Below are 16,215 nucleotides of genomic sequence, written 5' to 3'. Positions count from 1 at the left end.
AACAACAAGTTGCGTAATTAGTGACAACCCCTATAAAAGACAGCTGTGACAAATGTTTGTCTCAGTGCAATGGCTTATCTTGCGTTATTGGAAGACTTGGCAAACAATGCTCCGCAGAGAACGAGTTTTCAAAGACCGTGAGAGCACAGAGAGCACAGAATGGCTTCTCAGTCGGTACTAGTGATGTTTGGTTCTTGAACGAATCGTTCGGTTCTCAGGGTTCTCAGGAAGTAACCGGTCGAGCCGGTTCACAAATTGAACTGAATCGAACATTAGTCATGGTTGACAGCTGTTAATGCACAATTACCATTTTAGATCGACCAACTGTACTGTATTAGATTTCTATTCAAACTGAAAGCATAAATGTAGGCTACCCGCTATCGTTTTCAAAGCACAATGCAAAACTGTGATATTTCATTCACTGACGCCAATTTGCTGATGTTGCTGATGCTCTACAACAGTGATGTTCGGTTCTTGAACGAATCGTTCTTTTGAGCCGGTGTAACCGTTTTAACCGGTCGAGCCGGTTCACAAATCGAACTGAATCGAACTTGAATCTTTTTGAGCCGGTTCAATGAGCCGATCTATCCGAAAAGAACCGGCTCGCGGAAATGAATCCGAGGACTCAACAAGAACCGAATGAGCCGTGGCGAAGTTTGCCGAGGATTACCGAAGATTCTGATGAGTGAGTTGACAATACTGTGCAAGCCTGAGGCGCGTACTGGAAATATCCTTATTATGACTGTTATTAAAACCTGCAAAAACCTTTCTGTTGAGTGATGTAAATAAATTTTGCAATAGTTTATTGTGCATGCATATATTTAAAGTTGCTTAAGCGAAATCAAGGAGTTTATAAGACTATAGTGTAGAATATAAGGCGTTTTTCACTTCCAGCCTTCATGAACAATAATATATAGATTATAAGTGATTAAATACAAGATTAATAGTAGTTATTAAGATTGATGTTGTTTGGAATTGGTAAAATGTGCTTGGAAAAAAATATAATCAGAATATCAACTTACATAATAATTATGCATGAACTGTATTTTTCCTCTTCTGCTGCCGAGGTAATGCAAGAAATGTTGTGAATGAGAATCAATCAGAATTTAGCAGCCTCTTCTCTGATTGGCTGGAATTATGGCATATTGTAACACTGGGTTGTGTTGAGAAAGCCAGCCGTTGGCATTTAGAGAGCACTGAGGGCAGGCATCAAGGGAGCAAGCTACTGAAACGTTGCACGCGCAAAAGAGAAGGTCTGCACAAATCCAAAAACGTATTTTAAATGCAAAATTGATTTTCATGCGCTCGAAATACTTTTTTCTTTGCGAAACGAACATTATCTCAACAAAACTCAGATCACACGTGTGCAAAATGCACTTTTGTGCGCTCAAAATATGATCTTTTGCACGCAGAATTGTGGCAGAGATCTAAGCCTATAATGGCACGGGCGCACCGTTTTGTTTACTACACACATACAAAATCACGGATGATGCTCACACAATATATATCTCGATGCTCGCGGTGTTTTCAGCTTATGCCGTCTCACTATATGATGATATGAACACGAATGTCATCTCCAGCTGCTCTGAGAGTCACTTCATTAGCATTTTACCGTTTCACTTGAGAAAACTACCGTCATATCACATACACAGCAACTGTATTTAAAAAAGGACCCTATACAAAAAAAAAGAATAGGTTTAAAATACAGGCATGTGGTTCTTAATTTCTTTTTATTCACCATTTGTAAACTCATGTTTACTGTTCATTTGTTAGAAATATCAATAGCATTTGTATTAAAACTATATTCACTGAATGTAATCAAAAAATCGAGAATCGAATCGAATCGAGAGCTTGCAAATCGAAATCGAATCGAATTGGGACATCTGAATCGATACCCAGCCCTACCTGAGAGTCCTTTCTATTCTCAGCTTATTTACCTATTTCTCATGAAAAAAAGTAATGTGTCAGGCAGTGAGTCGAAGGTGAAGGAGGTTTGAAATGTTCATGCAACCATGTGATAAGTCTAGTCTAAGTCAGTTGGCTTTAGAAAGCCAGTGTTACAAGACTCAGAATTACTCAAACTAAGATGCTGCATTATCTAAAACACATTGCTAAGCAAAATATAGAATTTAGTTGTCAACACATGCATAAAGGACACATTATTTTTCCTTTTTCAGAGACACCTTCCAGATCAGAAGAAAGTAGAAAGGGTAAGTGTGAAGAATGGAGTGAACCTCCTTAAAGCATATCATGTCAAGTGATTTTTATTGTCATTTCTCTCGTGTATTGCGAGAAAAAAAAAAAACACGGACTCTGGGAGTACAGTGCAGAAACATTTAACATATAGGCTCTTTTCCAAAGCCTGCATTAGTTAGATTCCTTTCTCTCTTCTGCCTCCTAAGAAACCTTTTTAAAGGTTATGGTACATCACAAGTGATCAATCTGGAATGCTCTACATAGGCAGCATCTCAGTCATGTGACCTTTGCATGTTCCTAGGCAACCAGCGCATGCTCCTCAGGAACAGATCAAGGTTTTCATATTGAATTTCAGACATGACATGGATGAAACCGTTTATGATTTTGTGAATCATCTTTGTGATAATAGACCAGATCAAAAATTAAAATCAAAGAGTAGCACAGAGAACACAGAGTTAAGGCCTGAGGTTAATCACTGCCCTTGAACAAACAAACAAACAAAAAAATAGATACAGCACAGATATATTGGTGGCAAATGTTGTTATTGTTTGAATATATTGTTCAGATACTTATATTTATAAATAATACTCATCTTGACGCCATCCCAGCAAAGGATATATTCAATGGTTCCATAGAAATTTTCTTAGGAGACAGAATATTTTAGATACCTACCTTTTGGAACGACCTTTACATAGTGCACATACAGTGCCTTAGAATCCTGCCTCTGAAAGCAGCTCACTTTTGGAACAGATCCATATTGTAACGGGGCTGACGAGACGTGAGACGTGTGGATCCATCTGCAGGCTTTATTAAAGAGACGTGGTAAACAGGCAGGGTCAAACAATGGCAAACAGGTATATGGCGGGCAAAACACAAGAATAGTCCCAGGGCTAGCGTAGGTCACCGATCGGCAGACAGAATCACAGGGGCGAGACGAGAGGGAAAAATCCAGAAAAACAGGCAAAGATCAGAAACCGTGAAAACAGGCAAGGCAAGGCAAAAACAAGGAAAACTCAGAGACTCGGAATGGGGTACGGGCTAAACAATACTCAGCCGAGAAAGGTGGTTAGAGTGGGTGTTATATAGTGAGTGAGGTGATTAGAAACAGCTGTGTGCAATGAGTGCAATCAGTGCAGTGTGCAAATCGTGCAAAGAATGATGGGATATGTAGTCCGGGGTGCTATGCAACAGTTTGTGTTGTGCGAGAGTCAATGTAATGGAAAGGGTGACCTCTGGTGGTGAATAAACGGAAGTCCATGGACCGAATTCGTGACACATATTATTTACTTACAAGACCAAAAATTATTTCTCATAATAATACTGGACCAACTTCCTTCACAATACTGGTTACTCTTTTTAAGACACTTTCATGCCAAATGCGAAAAAGTTAACGAATCACAGACAACTGGTCATTTTTCAAAATGAATATGCGTCATGATGATAGAAAAGCAAATTTATCGCAAGAGAAACTATAAATATAGATATAGAACAGGGATGGGAAACATTGGTCCTGGAGAGCCAATGTAGAGTTTAGTTCCATTCCTAATCAAACACACCTGTCTGTAAAAAAAAACTCTGGACAACAGTGGTCCTCCAAGAACAGAGTTGCCCATCCCTGATATAGAACATGCATTTTGACTGTCTCTAAGAACACTCTTTATATATATGTAGTAGTAGTACCTACTCTGGCAAATCTGTCTAGCATGGCAGCGAACCCCTTAAAGCCTATGTTTTCGCCAAATTCAAGAATTGCCAATAAATGTATTTTCAAAAGTGGTCCTGACTGAACTAAATGCTAGGGAATACAACCAAGACCTAACAAAGTACAATGGGATTCAAGGGCTAAATGAAGGAAACAAGGAACACCTGGAGACAATCAAGGAACTAATCAACAAATAAACTACAACCTGACTACAACATTTAAAAAAGGAAGCTAACAGACCAAAATTTCATCATAAAAGTCCCCCGCCCACCCCCCCTATCCTTTTCCAAAATGTACAACATTTAAGTAAAATCTTGTTTTTTTCTCTCTCTCCATATCCTTACTACACAGAAACATAATACCAAGAGTGGTCCTGGATGTGGCTGGAAAAAGCCAAGGAAAGACGTTGCCAAACTGACCATTGATCTTTACAAAAACCACCCACAGGATTTTATTGGCTGCCTAAATGTGCATGCAACCTTGTATGGAATGTACTCTGTTTCATATGATTTGCAGTGCTATAAGGCAAAAAGAATGCTAAGGTAAGTGTGTTTGTGCATGTGTGTCATTAGAAGCTCTAGTCTGTAGTTTAAGATAGGGAGAGAAAGAAATAATATAATAATATAACAATTAAAGTATGTAAGCCAGCACAGGCCATTGGCCAGGACTCCCTGGAAGAAGAGATTTTTTTTTTTATGTCAATGGAACCTTCCTGGAAAAATAAAGCATAAATAAATGAGATAATATCAACATTAACAAAAACACTTTATCGAGATCGCTATTTTATTCATGATTGCAACAGTAGTTCGAGCTGCCAAACAAACTTGTGAGATCAATTAATTAAAATAAATGTAAACTAAAAACATTTAACCAAACTAAATTCATAATGTTAAAAAGTTATTCTATCACTTATAATCATTTCATGTTGTTTTTGTACCTATTCACTCATCTGGTATATAAATACAGTCTTGTACAAAGTGTATGTATAAAGTGCAGTCAATAATAAATTATACAAAACTACAGATCATAAATTATTTTTGAAAAAGGTAATTTACATTAATATATTATAGAAAGTAAACATAAAAGGCTTATGTCTTACTGATCTTCCTTTCTCTCCGCTAAAAGGGAAGCCTTAAAATGGACTCTCTTCACTATGCAGACTACTGGCCATGTTTTAGTAGGAACTTCATGTTATATTCAGCATCTTATTGATGAGGACGAGAAAATGGAGGCACAACTGATATCGCCTGCATGTATCATCAAGCAGTTAGAACATTAAATTATGGTGTTTCACGGCTTGGGCAAACTTACAAGAGAGCACTGCTTGTAGACTTAATGCTTGATAAGAAGCATATTTGTGAGTTATTTCCTTCTGTGCGAACAGTAAAATGTACAGTTAAACTGTGCTTATAATTTTATATTTTTCTCCTGATATCTCCTGTATTTACATACAAGTTCTTAATTAAACATTTCATGTGTTAAAATTAGAGTTGTCAAAGTTAACGATGTTAACACATAAATAACTAAACGTTTCATGTTATTTAATTTAATTTGGCTTTAAATTATAATTGCCATCGTCTCAGAATTGTTAACCCAACTCTTGCGTATACTGTGTTTTATTTTGTTGCATTTAAAAAGTAATGAATCTAACAATGTAACTAAACTACAATAAATCAATATATTAGTTGTTTAATTGTTTTAGTCAATTGACAGCCCTATTAAAACTTTTTAACCTTTTCACCTTGTTAATCTTTGTCTAAAATTGCAGAGAATATTGCATGTTCTTTAACAATGTTAACAGAATAAAATTACTTTTGTGTGTACAATCTACAAATCCCCCACAATGCAGAATAAAATTGCACAGCAATGAAGGGGTAAACTCTAAAACATCTAGAGTGCAAAATCAACTCACCAACTCACACACGCGTGGGCACACACTTGTACACACACACACACACACCTATGAACTGGTGTGACTGTAACACTGCAACTATGTAAAATAAAATCAATAATTCAACTACAATGCAGTAAAAAAGTGGACAGCAAGGAAGGTGTTACACTTTAAAACATCAAGAGTATAAAACAGATACATCCACTCACACTTACTTACACACTCTCACAGACACACACATACAGAATTATACATACTCAAATGAATTGGTATGGCTATAACCATATAGCCAAAATGAGTCAGAAGACTGAAATAAGAGGTTAAAATCAGATCAGACCCAGAAGGATTAAGCTCTGATAAAGCATTCCTGTTAATTTTTGTCACATTTTTATAGAGTTTTAATGTTTTGTGTAACAAAATGCTTTCTGTGTTCAGGTTTGAATGTAGTAATAATAATGCAAAAACCTACACTTCAGATCAACATTTAAAACAAAACAAAAAGAAATATATATATAAACCTTGACAAAAAGAAGTCTTTGAGAATGCCTTAATATACATTTAAGTCTTTGAGAATGCCTTATATACATTTAAATCCACAACCTAATAAAAGTAAACAATTATGTATAAAACAACTAGGGAATTCACAAGCCTCTCTATAGAGCCCTATACAGGAATGTAGTGGTTACGCCATGAAATTACAGGTTTTTCTTTTTTGGCTCTCACCAGGAGGTGCTATTCTGCCTTCAAAATTGGATTTTAAAGGCCTAGTCTTTATTTTAATCTGAAATACTGCATTAATTGAAAATTAATTTGAAAAAATGTTGTACTATTTTCAATGGGAAAAATTGATCATAATTATTGCATAGATATTAATTAGTACTATGAAATTCTCTCAAAATACAAAAGAAAAAATATTATTGAACACAAATATATTAGATTGATTTTACTAAAGAAAAAAAAAGTTACATTTCATGTGTCCGGTCACTTTTGACCGTGAAGACCATGAGTGTGACCCCCAAATGAGGAGCGCACAGCAACTGACCTGGCTCTGCGTGCTTCAAAGGCCACTGCACAGGCAATTGGCAAGGCCATGGCCAACCTGGTGGTGCTGGAACACCAACTTTGGTTGAACTTAACAAAGTTCAACCAAACTTCGTTAAGTCTTCGATGGTCTTATTATGGAAAGATACTAACCTCTGTGGCTCTACTATTAGAGAAAACATACTGGTCAACTTGGATCACATGTGCCTTAATGTTTTAATTACATATTTTAAATAGCAAATTCTGGACATCATAACATATTTAAAGAATGCTGTGAATTATAATTTGCAGTTACTTTGCCAATAAGTCATGAAATACATGACTTATCAAAGTATTTTAAATAGTACATAATTGGAAAGTATTTGGTTATCTTATAACCCAGTAGTTCTCAATCCTTTCTGGGCCAGTGCCCCTCTATTCATAAACCAGGTCCCTTATTTCCCAGGGGGCAAAGAAGCCACGTGAATATATATTATATATGAATGTTAAAGAAATGCTATTAGACATTTGACATTAAAACTTTAATTAGGTAGCTTATCACAACAGAAAAAAAAAGAGTAACACAACCAAGCCCCGGCCGCCACCTCATATTTTGCGTATGCCGTAGGTGGGAATTATTTAAATGAGTGATATGTATTCTTGGAAGAAAACTCAAGACTATGATCACAGCATCTGAGGGAGTTCAGAAACAGTGCTTATAGGATAGAACAGGTATAAAAGCATAATAGGTCCCCTTGGACAAACAGCGTATGCTGTTCTGTGTCAGCCGCACCACATGGATACGCTGTTTTCGTTCAAATCAAAGCGTAAATAAACGTAGAAAACGTATCCGTGTGGTGTGGCTGATACATACAAGTAAAACAGCATATGCAGTTTACGTTCAGTGAATACTCTCCAAAATGGTGCTATGGTGACACAGAGGAGACGAATTGTTGAATAATGTTGTTATTTTTGTTTTCTTTGCATACGAAAAGTATTCTCGTCGCTTCATAAAATTCAGATTGAACCACTGATGGCAGATCAAAATAATATTCAAAAATAAAAATAATATTCAAGTAAAGTACAGATACTCAAAAAGTGTACTTAAGTACAGTACTCAAGTAAATGTACTTCGTTACTGTCCACCTCTGGGCTGTGAAGAGACTTTCAACCAGTATAACAAAAATGTTCATGAAAAACATTGCCCAATCAAAAGTGTACCTCCCAGCAGGCAATAAAACACAATGCATTTGAATTATAACGTTTGAATTTGAATTACATTTGAATGATAATTAATATGGCAACCTGTCCAACCATTAAGAAAGTCAAAATATTTTACATTCTCCATATCTAACAATTATGTCTTCATGTTTATTCTCATTGTTCATTCATGTTCATTCCAGTTTACTAAAGTTAACTAAAATGTGTTTCCCACAATTTCACTTATTCAGTTGGGTGTCAAGACAGATTGCACTTGGTAGGTCTACAAGTTTAGCCCAACACCTCTCTGTCATGTAAAATTATGTTGTGTAGCCTACCCCTAGTTATAGCTTTGCTTTTTTACTAAGCCTTTTACTTAGACTGGTGGTCTATCAGTATAGTGATTTTGTGTTGACACTTGATCAAGGATGTCTTGCTGGTTAGGCGAATTAAGAAGCAAATTAAGAGCTAGTGGAGACTGGGGACATCATGGTGAAGACCAGCCTCCACAGCACAACATTCAGCAGGGCACGTAGATATGGAACTGAACTATAGGTGTGAAAGGAAGAGCAACCAAACGAAGTTCCAAACTTATCACAAAAGTCTTGGACGATTATCTTGTGGATTTCTCACCGAAACGTGCACACTGGTTTCTTGACCGCCGGATGACGCTCATTGCACGGGACTCATGCTCCAGTGGCGAGTGTTATTATCCAGTCCCAGCACAAGGACACTTCAGTGACGTCACCTCGAGCGAGAAGGAAGCGGAGCGCTCGCTGGAAGCTGTCACACAGTAGTTGTGGCGAAAGCAAGAGAAAACCTTTCCGCACGCGCGCACCCAACTGTTGCGCTACCCGGACAAACGACACGGCAGAAAAACAACGTTATATTTATCTGACAGCAACTTCCACATACTATACGGATAATTATTCTCTATTGTTTCTGCAATGGCTGATATCATACAAAGCAACGAGCAGTCCTCATCTGACGTTGCAAATCGATTCGCCCGTAAAGGTGCTTTGAGGCAGAAAAACGTCCATGAAGTGAAAAACCACAAATTTATTGCGAGGTTTTTCAAGCAGCCGACTTTCTGCAGTCACTGCACTGACTTTATTTGGTGAGTAGATCATTTCACACACGAATTATTGCAATATTGGTATAAGTTTAAAGATTATTAGTGTTACTGTAGACCTTGCAGCTGGCCTGTTACCAGGAGTACACCTTGGAACAGATACCGGTTTAAGAATTTAGAAACTCACTGTTTCCATTTCAGCTGTGTTCAGAACGCACATGAATAAAACACATGTTTAGGGTTTATTGGACTGTAAGACAGAACTCTTGTTTCACAAGACTCACGCGCTTTAACTTGCCTTCGTAAAAGAAATGTATTTTGTAATTAAAGCTAAAGTTGCTTAAGTTTCGGATTACTGCCATATTCTGCATGCCTCACGTTTACTGGGCTTGCCATGATTTGGGCGTGATCGGTTTGTCCAGGCTTACAGTGGGGCATTTAGCTGCTCAGTCAAGTCATTGCTTCACACGTGTTGCTAGTTCATTTAGTAACCTATACAATTTAAAATAGGAATTAGGGGTTCAGATATGCAGTTCTGCTTTAATGATCAAATTTATGGCCACTGTGAAAGGGCATGCCTTTTTATGTTTTTCCTATATGTGTGCATTGATACAAATCAAACATTAGATAATATAACTGTCCATGTACTTTTTTAATTAAGGGAATGCATGTTCAGTGGAAGAGAACTGATAGCTAAAAGCCCATTAAAGGATTTAGAGAGGCAGATCTCTAATGCATTGTTTCTCTCTCTCTCTCTTTATCAGGGGGTTTGGGAAGCAAGGATTTCAGTGCCAAGGTAAGCAGCCATAGATGGATTTGCATGTCCTGCTTATTCTCTGAACAGTCACTCTTATTGATCCTAACTTAAAGAGATAATGCCGTGGTCCTCAACACAAGACATCATCTTGAAGCAGTTTCCTTTTCACTCATGAACAGCTCAGTTCAGTGCCACAGAACTAGCAAATGTTGCAGATTGTAGTTGTAGTTAGTAGTCACTGTTTGTGGTGATTGAGGCTGAAATTAGCAGGGAAAATGTGAGCTATAATGTCTCTCTTATAAGCATCTCTTAGCTGGCCTTGAGCTAAATAACTCTTGTCTTAAAGACAAAAACCCAGTAGCTGTTTGGTACCTCAGTGAAAAGCCTCACACACAGAGGGGCAGTTCATCTACGGAAGCTACTTATAAGAACCACCTATTTTGAGTAGCATGCCCTTTTAAATTGAATGGATTGTTTGTTTGTTTTTTGGAATTTTTGCCTATATTTCGCATTTAATGTGCAGTGACATTTGCTGTTGCTTTGAAAAATTTCCAGTAGGAATTTGCACGATCAGTTTCCCGTGAGGGCAAGAAAGCACCATGCAGATTTCAAAATGGTCACACAAATTTGCTACACTGACCAACAAAAAAAGCTGATTCGTTTGAAAGTGACTTATGTGTGTGTTGTTCTTAATACTTTACATCTCAACCATGTTGTCTTTTTGAATGCGCAATGTCGCTGAAATTTAAATCTGAAATTTAAATTAAATGCTAATATATAGAAGGAGCATACTATACACACAAATATGGACCTCATTTCCACCTGTATTTATCGCTGAACATTTGTGATTAGACCACCAAAAATCCATCTACCAGGTGTAAACGAGGCATTGGTATGTTAGTCCAGTTAGTCCATGTTATTTCAGTCAGTCTAAAGCTTTTACATGACATTTTAAAAGAACTCTTGCTTTAGTGTGACTGCAGTGAAACTTTTAAAGTGCATTTAAATATATAAATTTACTATTGTAACATTCTGAGCATTAAGGCCCATGTATACTGAAGTTATTTTTCCATGTTCTGCTCCAAGCCTTTACAAATATACTTTAATGAAGGTGAGTGTGAATGGTTATGTTCACTGTATACTCACTAACTAGCGGACCCTTCTGTTTGAATCAATATGAAGGCCAGAACATGAGAAAAAAATTCTAAAAGTCTTTCAAAGGCTACTGATTTTAACTGTATATACTTTGGTCAGCGTTTTGCTCAACTGATAATGACCCAGATAATTAATATATTTTAAGTCATGCAAATGATAAGGATAAGAATAAGATTATCATGAATGTATTACTCTTCTCTTGGGCCAGGTGCTGTTAGCAACCTAAGTTGCCAGTGCCCTCATAATTCTGGTGCTTTGGTTGTAGCCATCTCTAGATGTGTGGAGCATTATCCTCAGGAGTCCACATTTCACCTGAAAGCTAAGCTCTTGACATAAGATCATCAGCTGTGATTCAGCTGCCAATACTTGCTTGGCAAAACTCATTTCGATTCCATCCCCCTGCCCCTGCAGGTCTCTTTTCACATTGTTTGAATTATCAGTGTGAGTAACACTGGCAATAGCGCCAAATATTTAACTTAAAATGCAAAGAGTAACATGTGTTCTTCTGCTGCAAAAGACAGAAAGAAGGTGAGCTGCTCATTCAAGCTATTTTTCCCAGAGACATATCCAAATGACAAATGTGTATTCCATTCTGCTTGCAGGGCATCAGCCCCAATTGTCATTGGACCAGCGTTAATAGTGGTTCTGCAGATTATACAGATGGAGTCCATATGAACCATATACCAATCTTTATTTTTAAGTAAACTCAAGAGCCGTTCCCACGTCCAGACGCAGAATAAAGCTTTCATACTAAAAAGAAATTAAATCTGATGTCAAAAACACGTTTTATAACTTGGGTAAAAACTGGTTAAACTGGACATGGACTTCTGTGTTGCTTTGATGTGTTCTGATGGTTTCTTCATATTGATTACAATATTGCACTAAAGAAGCTTTCATTGGAAAGCTACTCTGTTTGTGGTGTTCTGCAGAGGTAAACTGAAAGCAAAGACAGCTTCAGGTTTAAGACAGGTGGAAAAAGATTTGTTCCAACTCTCCAATTATTAGTACTATGACATTGCTAGCAGACGTCTTTCTCAGTCCCTCTATCTCTCTCTTTCTTTTTCACTCTTATTTAAAGGTCCCATATTTTACACCTTTCTGGAGTTTTATTTTAGGTTTTGATGTCCTTAAGAATATATATTTGCGGTATAAGTACCAAAAACCATCTCAATATATTTTTACAGCTCCTTTCTCAGGAGCTCTGCTGAGAACAGGTCGATTTTGGCCTGTCTAATTAATATTCATGAGCCTCTCTTCTGATTGGCCTGTTGTTTTCTGAGTGACGCATGGCCAGGCCAACCACAGATAACTAGGGTCAGCCGACGTCACAGCGCTAGCTGGAGGAAGCAAAACAAAGGGGAAACTGGAGGCGGCCCATTCAAACCAGCGCAGATTCGGCTACATAAGGAGCTTAAAATATCATCTTGTTGTGATGTTGGGTGCCAGAATCGACATAATACAGCCTCAAATTAGAAATTTGAAGCGGTGACTGTGTAGTTCTGACGTCAACTTTTTAAGGAAGTCACAACAGTTCGTGAAAAATCACAGCTACTTTAAGCAGGCTGTGTGAATTTTACTGTGGACTGACTGTTTTGAAACGTATATGGTAGTTACATAGCACCTAGACCTCAGTTATCATGAAAAAAGCCAGGAAATTTCAGTTTTGACAATATGGGACCTTTAAGGGAACGTGGTTTTAAATAATGAGCATCAGGATTAACACAAATACTGTAAATGTATGCAGTGTATAAGGTCTATGTTTTATGAATTCTATGAACAATGAAAATTCTGTTTTGTAGGTCTGGTTTGGGTCTAGCTTTTATCTGCATCTTGGAGGGAGAACTTGTTTGCGCTCTCATTTTCTCACGTTCATGGCTGTTGCTGGTTATAAAATCAGAGCTGTTTAGCAATTGTCAAAGTAAACAAAAAAGTTAAATGCAAGAGTCTAAACCATATTTGTCAAAAACTAGATGCTTTGCTGTAATAATAGAATAGGGTGAATGTCAAATAAGTGTCCAAGATAAAGAAAAGGAAAATATCATTCTAGAAATGTAGTTTAAAATGCATGTCCTAAGTTCCTAAAAATTAATTTTTTTGTATCCGTGTTGGTTTTAATGGCTTTGAAAACTTTTACTATTTTCTCAAAAATGTGTTATAAAGTAAAAAGTTATTTTCCACACATCTGCACTGTAAAAAAATTAAGTAAAATTTACAGTAAAAAACTGGCAGCTGTGGTTGCCGGAATTTTACCGTAAAAAATACGGTAGCAACGTTTTAGGTTTTACGGTTTTAACTTAAATTTACAGTTAAATACCGTAATTTCATTAACTGATATAATGTTAATATACCAACCTATTGAAGTACTGAAATCTGTTTTGTACCTTTGTAATACATTGATAACCACCAAATGCAGGTGGTGATGAGAAAGTCACATGATGAACCAAAGCCCATCACAAGCAGCTTTTAAATAATAACATATATAGAAGGTGCACAGTGTCATTCACACAAACGCTAAACACCATCATGGTAACACACATGAAACTGAAATAATGCAATAAACATTCATTTAACAACATTAGGTGTAACACAACCCTAATATACAAAACTGATGAGAAAAAACTAAGAAGAAACATAGTTATTTCAACAAAAAAAAACATCAAATTTGAAATGTAACGCAGGGAATTCTGGGAATGACAATTTACGGTTATTCACTGTAAATTATACAGTATTTTTCCCTTCCAAAAACGGTATACTACCGTAAAATGTATGTCCAATACATGTAATGTCCAATACAGTTTTCCACCGTATAAAGTAGGGGAATTTACCGTTAACCATTTAACAGGTTTTTACTGTAGCATTTTTACAGTCTTTTACCGTTAAATTCACAGTCATTTTTTACAGTGTGGATTAGGCCTACTTAATATATTTTTCAGTATACGTATATTACAAATGTCATGAATTGTGTAAGGAATAGTTGACGACGGGCCATTGAATTATTAGAAAATAATGCACACCCGAGGCGGTGATACCGTTACACCTTGGGTGTGCATTATTTTCTGGTCAGGTTTTTGTCATTAAAACACTCTTGTGGGTAGGATTAATTTCCTATGTGTCTCATCCCACACCTCTGTTGCTAAATCCAAAACGTCATTTTAGACCTAAATGGAGACTTGAGCAGTTGATAGGAGAATGCAGTTATTAATTCAAATTCAGTTATTAGAGAGGTAGAGAGAGAGCGAGAGAGAGAGAAATCTCAAGTTATTGTTTTTAAACATTATGTTCATATTTTCATGTAATAACTTGTGTAATTCATGTGACTCACTGTGATTCAAATATTATTTTTAGTAGTCGCCTTCTTTTCAAATAGTTAGTTATTAAATCCTTGGCTCCGTAAACGCTGCAGGTGTCACAATGGTCACAGATATGAAGGTGTACCTACACCAAGCTGAGTGCTCAAAAAAAAAAAGAAACCTTTCTTGCTCACAGATAACAGAATGTCTGAGTGGGTGAGTTGTTTAGGTTGTAATTAGTCCATCTATTTCCCCAGCCTGACCCATTATTGGCCAATTTCCAGAATATTCACAAAAATGGACAGCCAAATAAGACAGTCCTAGAAAAGTGGAGTCATTGCTTCCTCTCATGTGACTTTTCCCTAGTTATCCACAATTACCCCCATCAAACGCATGCCATGCCATGCTATGCCATTGGGCTCTTGTACAACTTACAGAGCTGAAGGGAGATAAGACCGATTCTTGCCTCCCTCTGAAACTTTACCTGCCTGTGTCACTGTTTGACACTCTTACCTTAAAAAATGAGTGATTTATATACAGCTGATCTCATAATTTGAGCCAGCACTGGGTCTGAGCCAACTCCACTCTGATGACTGCTGCATTAACTGCTTTCCCATATCTATTTCATATCTGTTTATGTTTTAAATATGCATTGCATTCAGCACAGTGCACTTAGATTTCTATTCTATAGTCATGCATCCCTCTTATGTGCTCGAACTTTAGTTATGGTAGCATTTTTTTTTTTTACTTAAAGGGGTCATCGGATGCTAGATGCACTTTTACAAGTTGTTCGAACTGAAATGTGTGTTAGCAGTGTGTGTACACAACCACCCTATAATGATAAATATCCACCCATTGTTTTGTTTTTTTAATCTTCTAAAATCTTTACCCCTTTTCTCAAATCGAGCCGATCTCAGATGCCCATCTGTGTGATGTCACAAAAACAGGCCCCTCCCATGATAGTTTGATTGACAGTAGCGTTTCAGCACAGACTGGGCTGGTGTCTTACCTAGAGGTAGACCGATATGGGTTTTTAACTGGCCGATGTCGATGTCGATGCCGATATTTAGAAATCAGGGCAGCCGATATATGATACCGATGTTTTGGGCGATTTTCTTTTTTTTCCCCCTTCATCTCATAAAAGTGAGTTTGAGTAAATTATTATTGCAGGGTACAAGATAGTAATAGTAGTAGTAGTAGCCTAATTCAGAGTAATAATACATGGCTCAAAACTTAAGCACCTTCTCAAAACAGTTCTGAACCATGCTTTTTGTTTATGTTTGCTGACAGACACCAGTGTTTCCCACAGACTTGCAAATGAAAATTCATTCTCTGCCAGCAGGAGGCGCTGTTGGAGCTGGAGATATAGCGGTTTCCCCGGTAACGGCTGTAATCAAATAAGCACTGCGCTCAGTCACAAACGCTACTTTATCGGGCATTACAGGAAAGACGAAATGAAAATGACACCTTAGCTTTTCTGAAGATGGTCGGTTCTTTTCAAAAAGATACATGCATATAAAAACACCAGCGCTGCATTTTAATTTTGAAACGTGCAGTGCTCAGTTTATTCAACGAAATGGAAGTCTTTTGCAAAATCTATTTGTGGTGGTCAGTTTTGATACTGTGATGGGCCGCCACAAATAACTCAATGTATGGGAAACACTGGACACTGCTATAAGTCAAATGGCCACGTGATAACAAAAATAAAAGAGTTCACACATATTACACAGTCCGCTGCTCATAACTGCGAGTGCACTGGCCACATCGGACCTACACACACATTTCATGAGGAAAGTTAACGTGCACGTTATAATCAGCCCAGAAGTTCCGTCTGAATTGCATGTTTCTACTTTCACATGCAAATGACTTGTTGCACTTATGATATGAATATGATAACTTTCCGGCATCAATTCTAGTAGGGTAAAACGTAAT

The 16,215-nt window shown here is 37.1% G+C and overlaps 2 protein-coding genes across 3 annotated transcripts in view; both read left to right on the top strand.

Annotated features, from left to right (window-relative positions):
* Positions 1-5,700, top strand: part of LOC107694911 (cell death activator CIDE-3-like) — a 29,188-nt gene extending 23,488 nt beyond the window's left edge. The window contains exons 3-5 of one of the 2 annotated variants that reach the window (XM_016494627.1): positions 2,178-2,210; positions 4,250-4,440; positions 5,024-5,700. In XM_016494627.1, coding sequence (XP_016350113.1) covers positions 2,178-2,210; positions 4,250-4,440; positions 5,024-5,177 — 378 coding nt within the window. In that variant the 3' untranslated portion in view covers positions 5,178-5,700. The remainder of the gene's footprint in view (positions 1-2,177; positions 2,211-4,249; positions 4,441-5,023) is intronic. The other variant, XM_016494626.1, reaches the window with a different exon arrangement.
* A 3,045-nt stretch (positions 5,701-8,745) lies between these two features.
* The window catches only part of LOC107694902 (protein kinase C alpha type-like), a 121,730-nt gene continuing 114,260 nt past the window's right edge, over positions 8,746-16,215 (top strand). Inside the window, exons 1-2 of the mRNA XM_016494616.1 lie at positions 8,746-9,126; positions 9,846-9,877. Coding sequence (XP_016350102.1) covers positions 8,957-9,126; positions 9,846-9,877 — 202 coding nt within the window. The 5' untranslated portion in view covers positions 8,746-8,956. The remainder of the gene's footprint in view (positions 9,127-9,845; positions 9,878-16,215) is intronic.

The sequence above is a fragment of the Sinocyclocheilus anshuiensis genome, unplaced genomic scaffold (genome assembly GCF_001515605.1).
Source record: "Sinocyclocheilus anshuiensis isolate Anshui unplaced genomic scaffold, SAMN03320099.WGS_v1.1 scaffold3199, whole genome shotgun sequence".
Lineage (NCBI taxonomy): Eukaryota > Metazoa > Chordata > Actinopteri > Cypriniformes > Cyprinidae > Sinocyclocheilus > Sinocyclocheilus anshuiensis.
The sequence above is the reverse complement of the archived record's forward strand: the minus strand, read 5'-3'. Positions and strand labels throughout refer to the sequence as shown.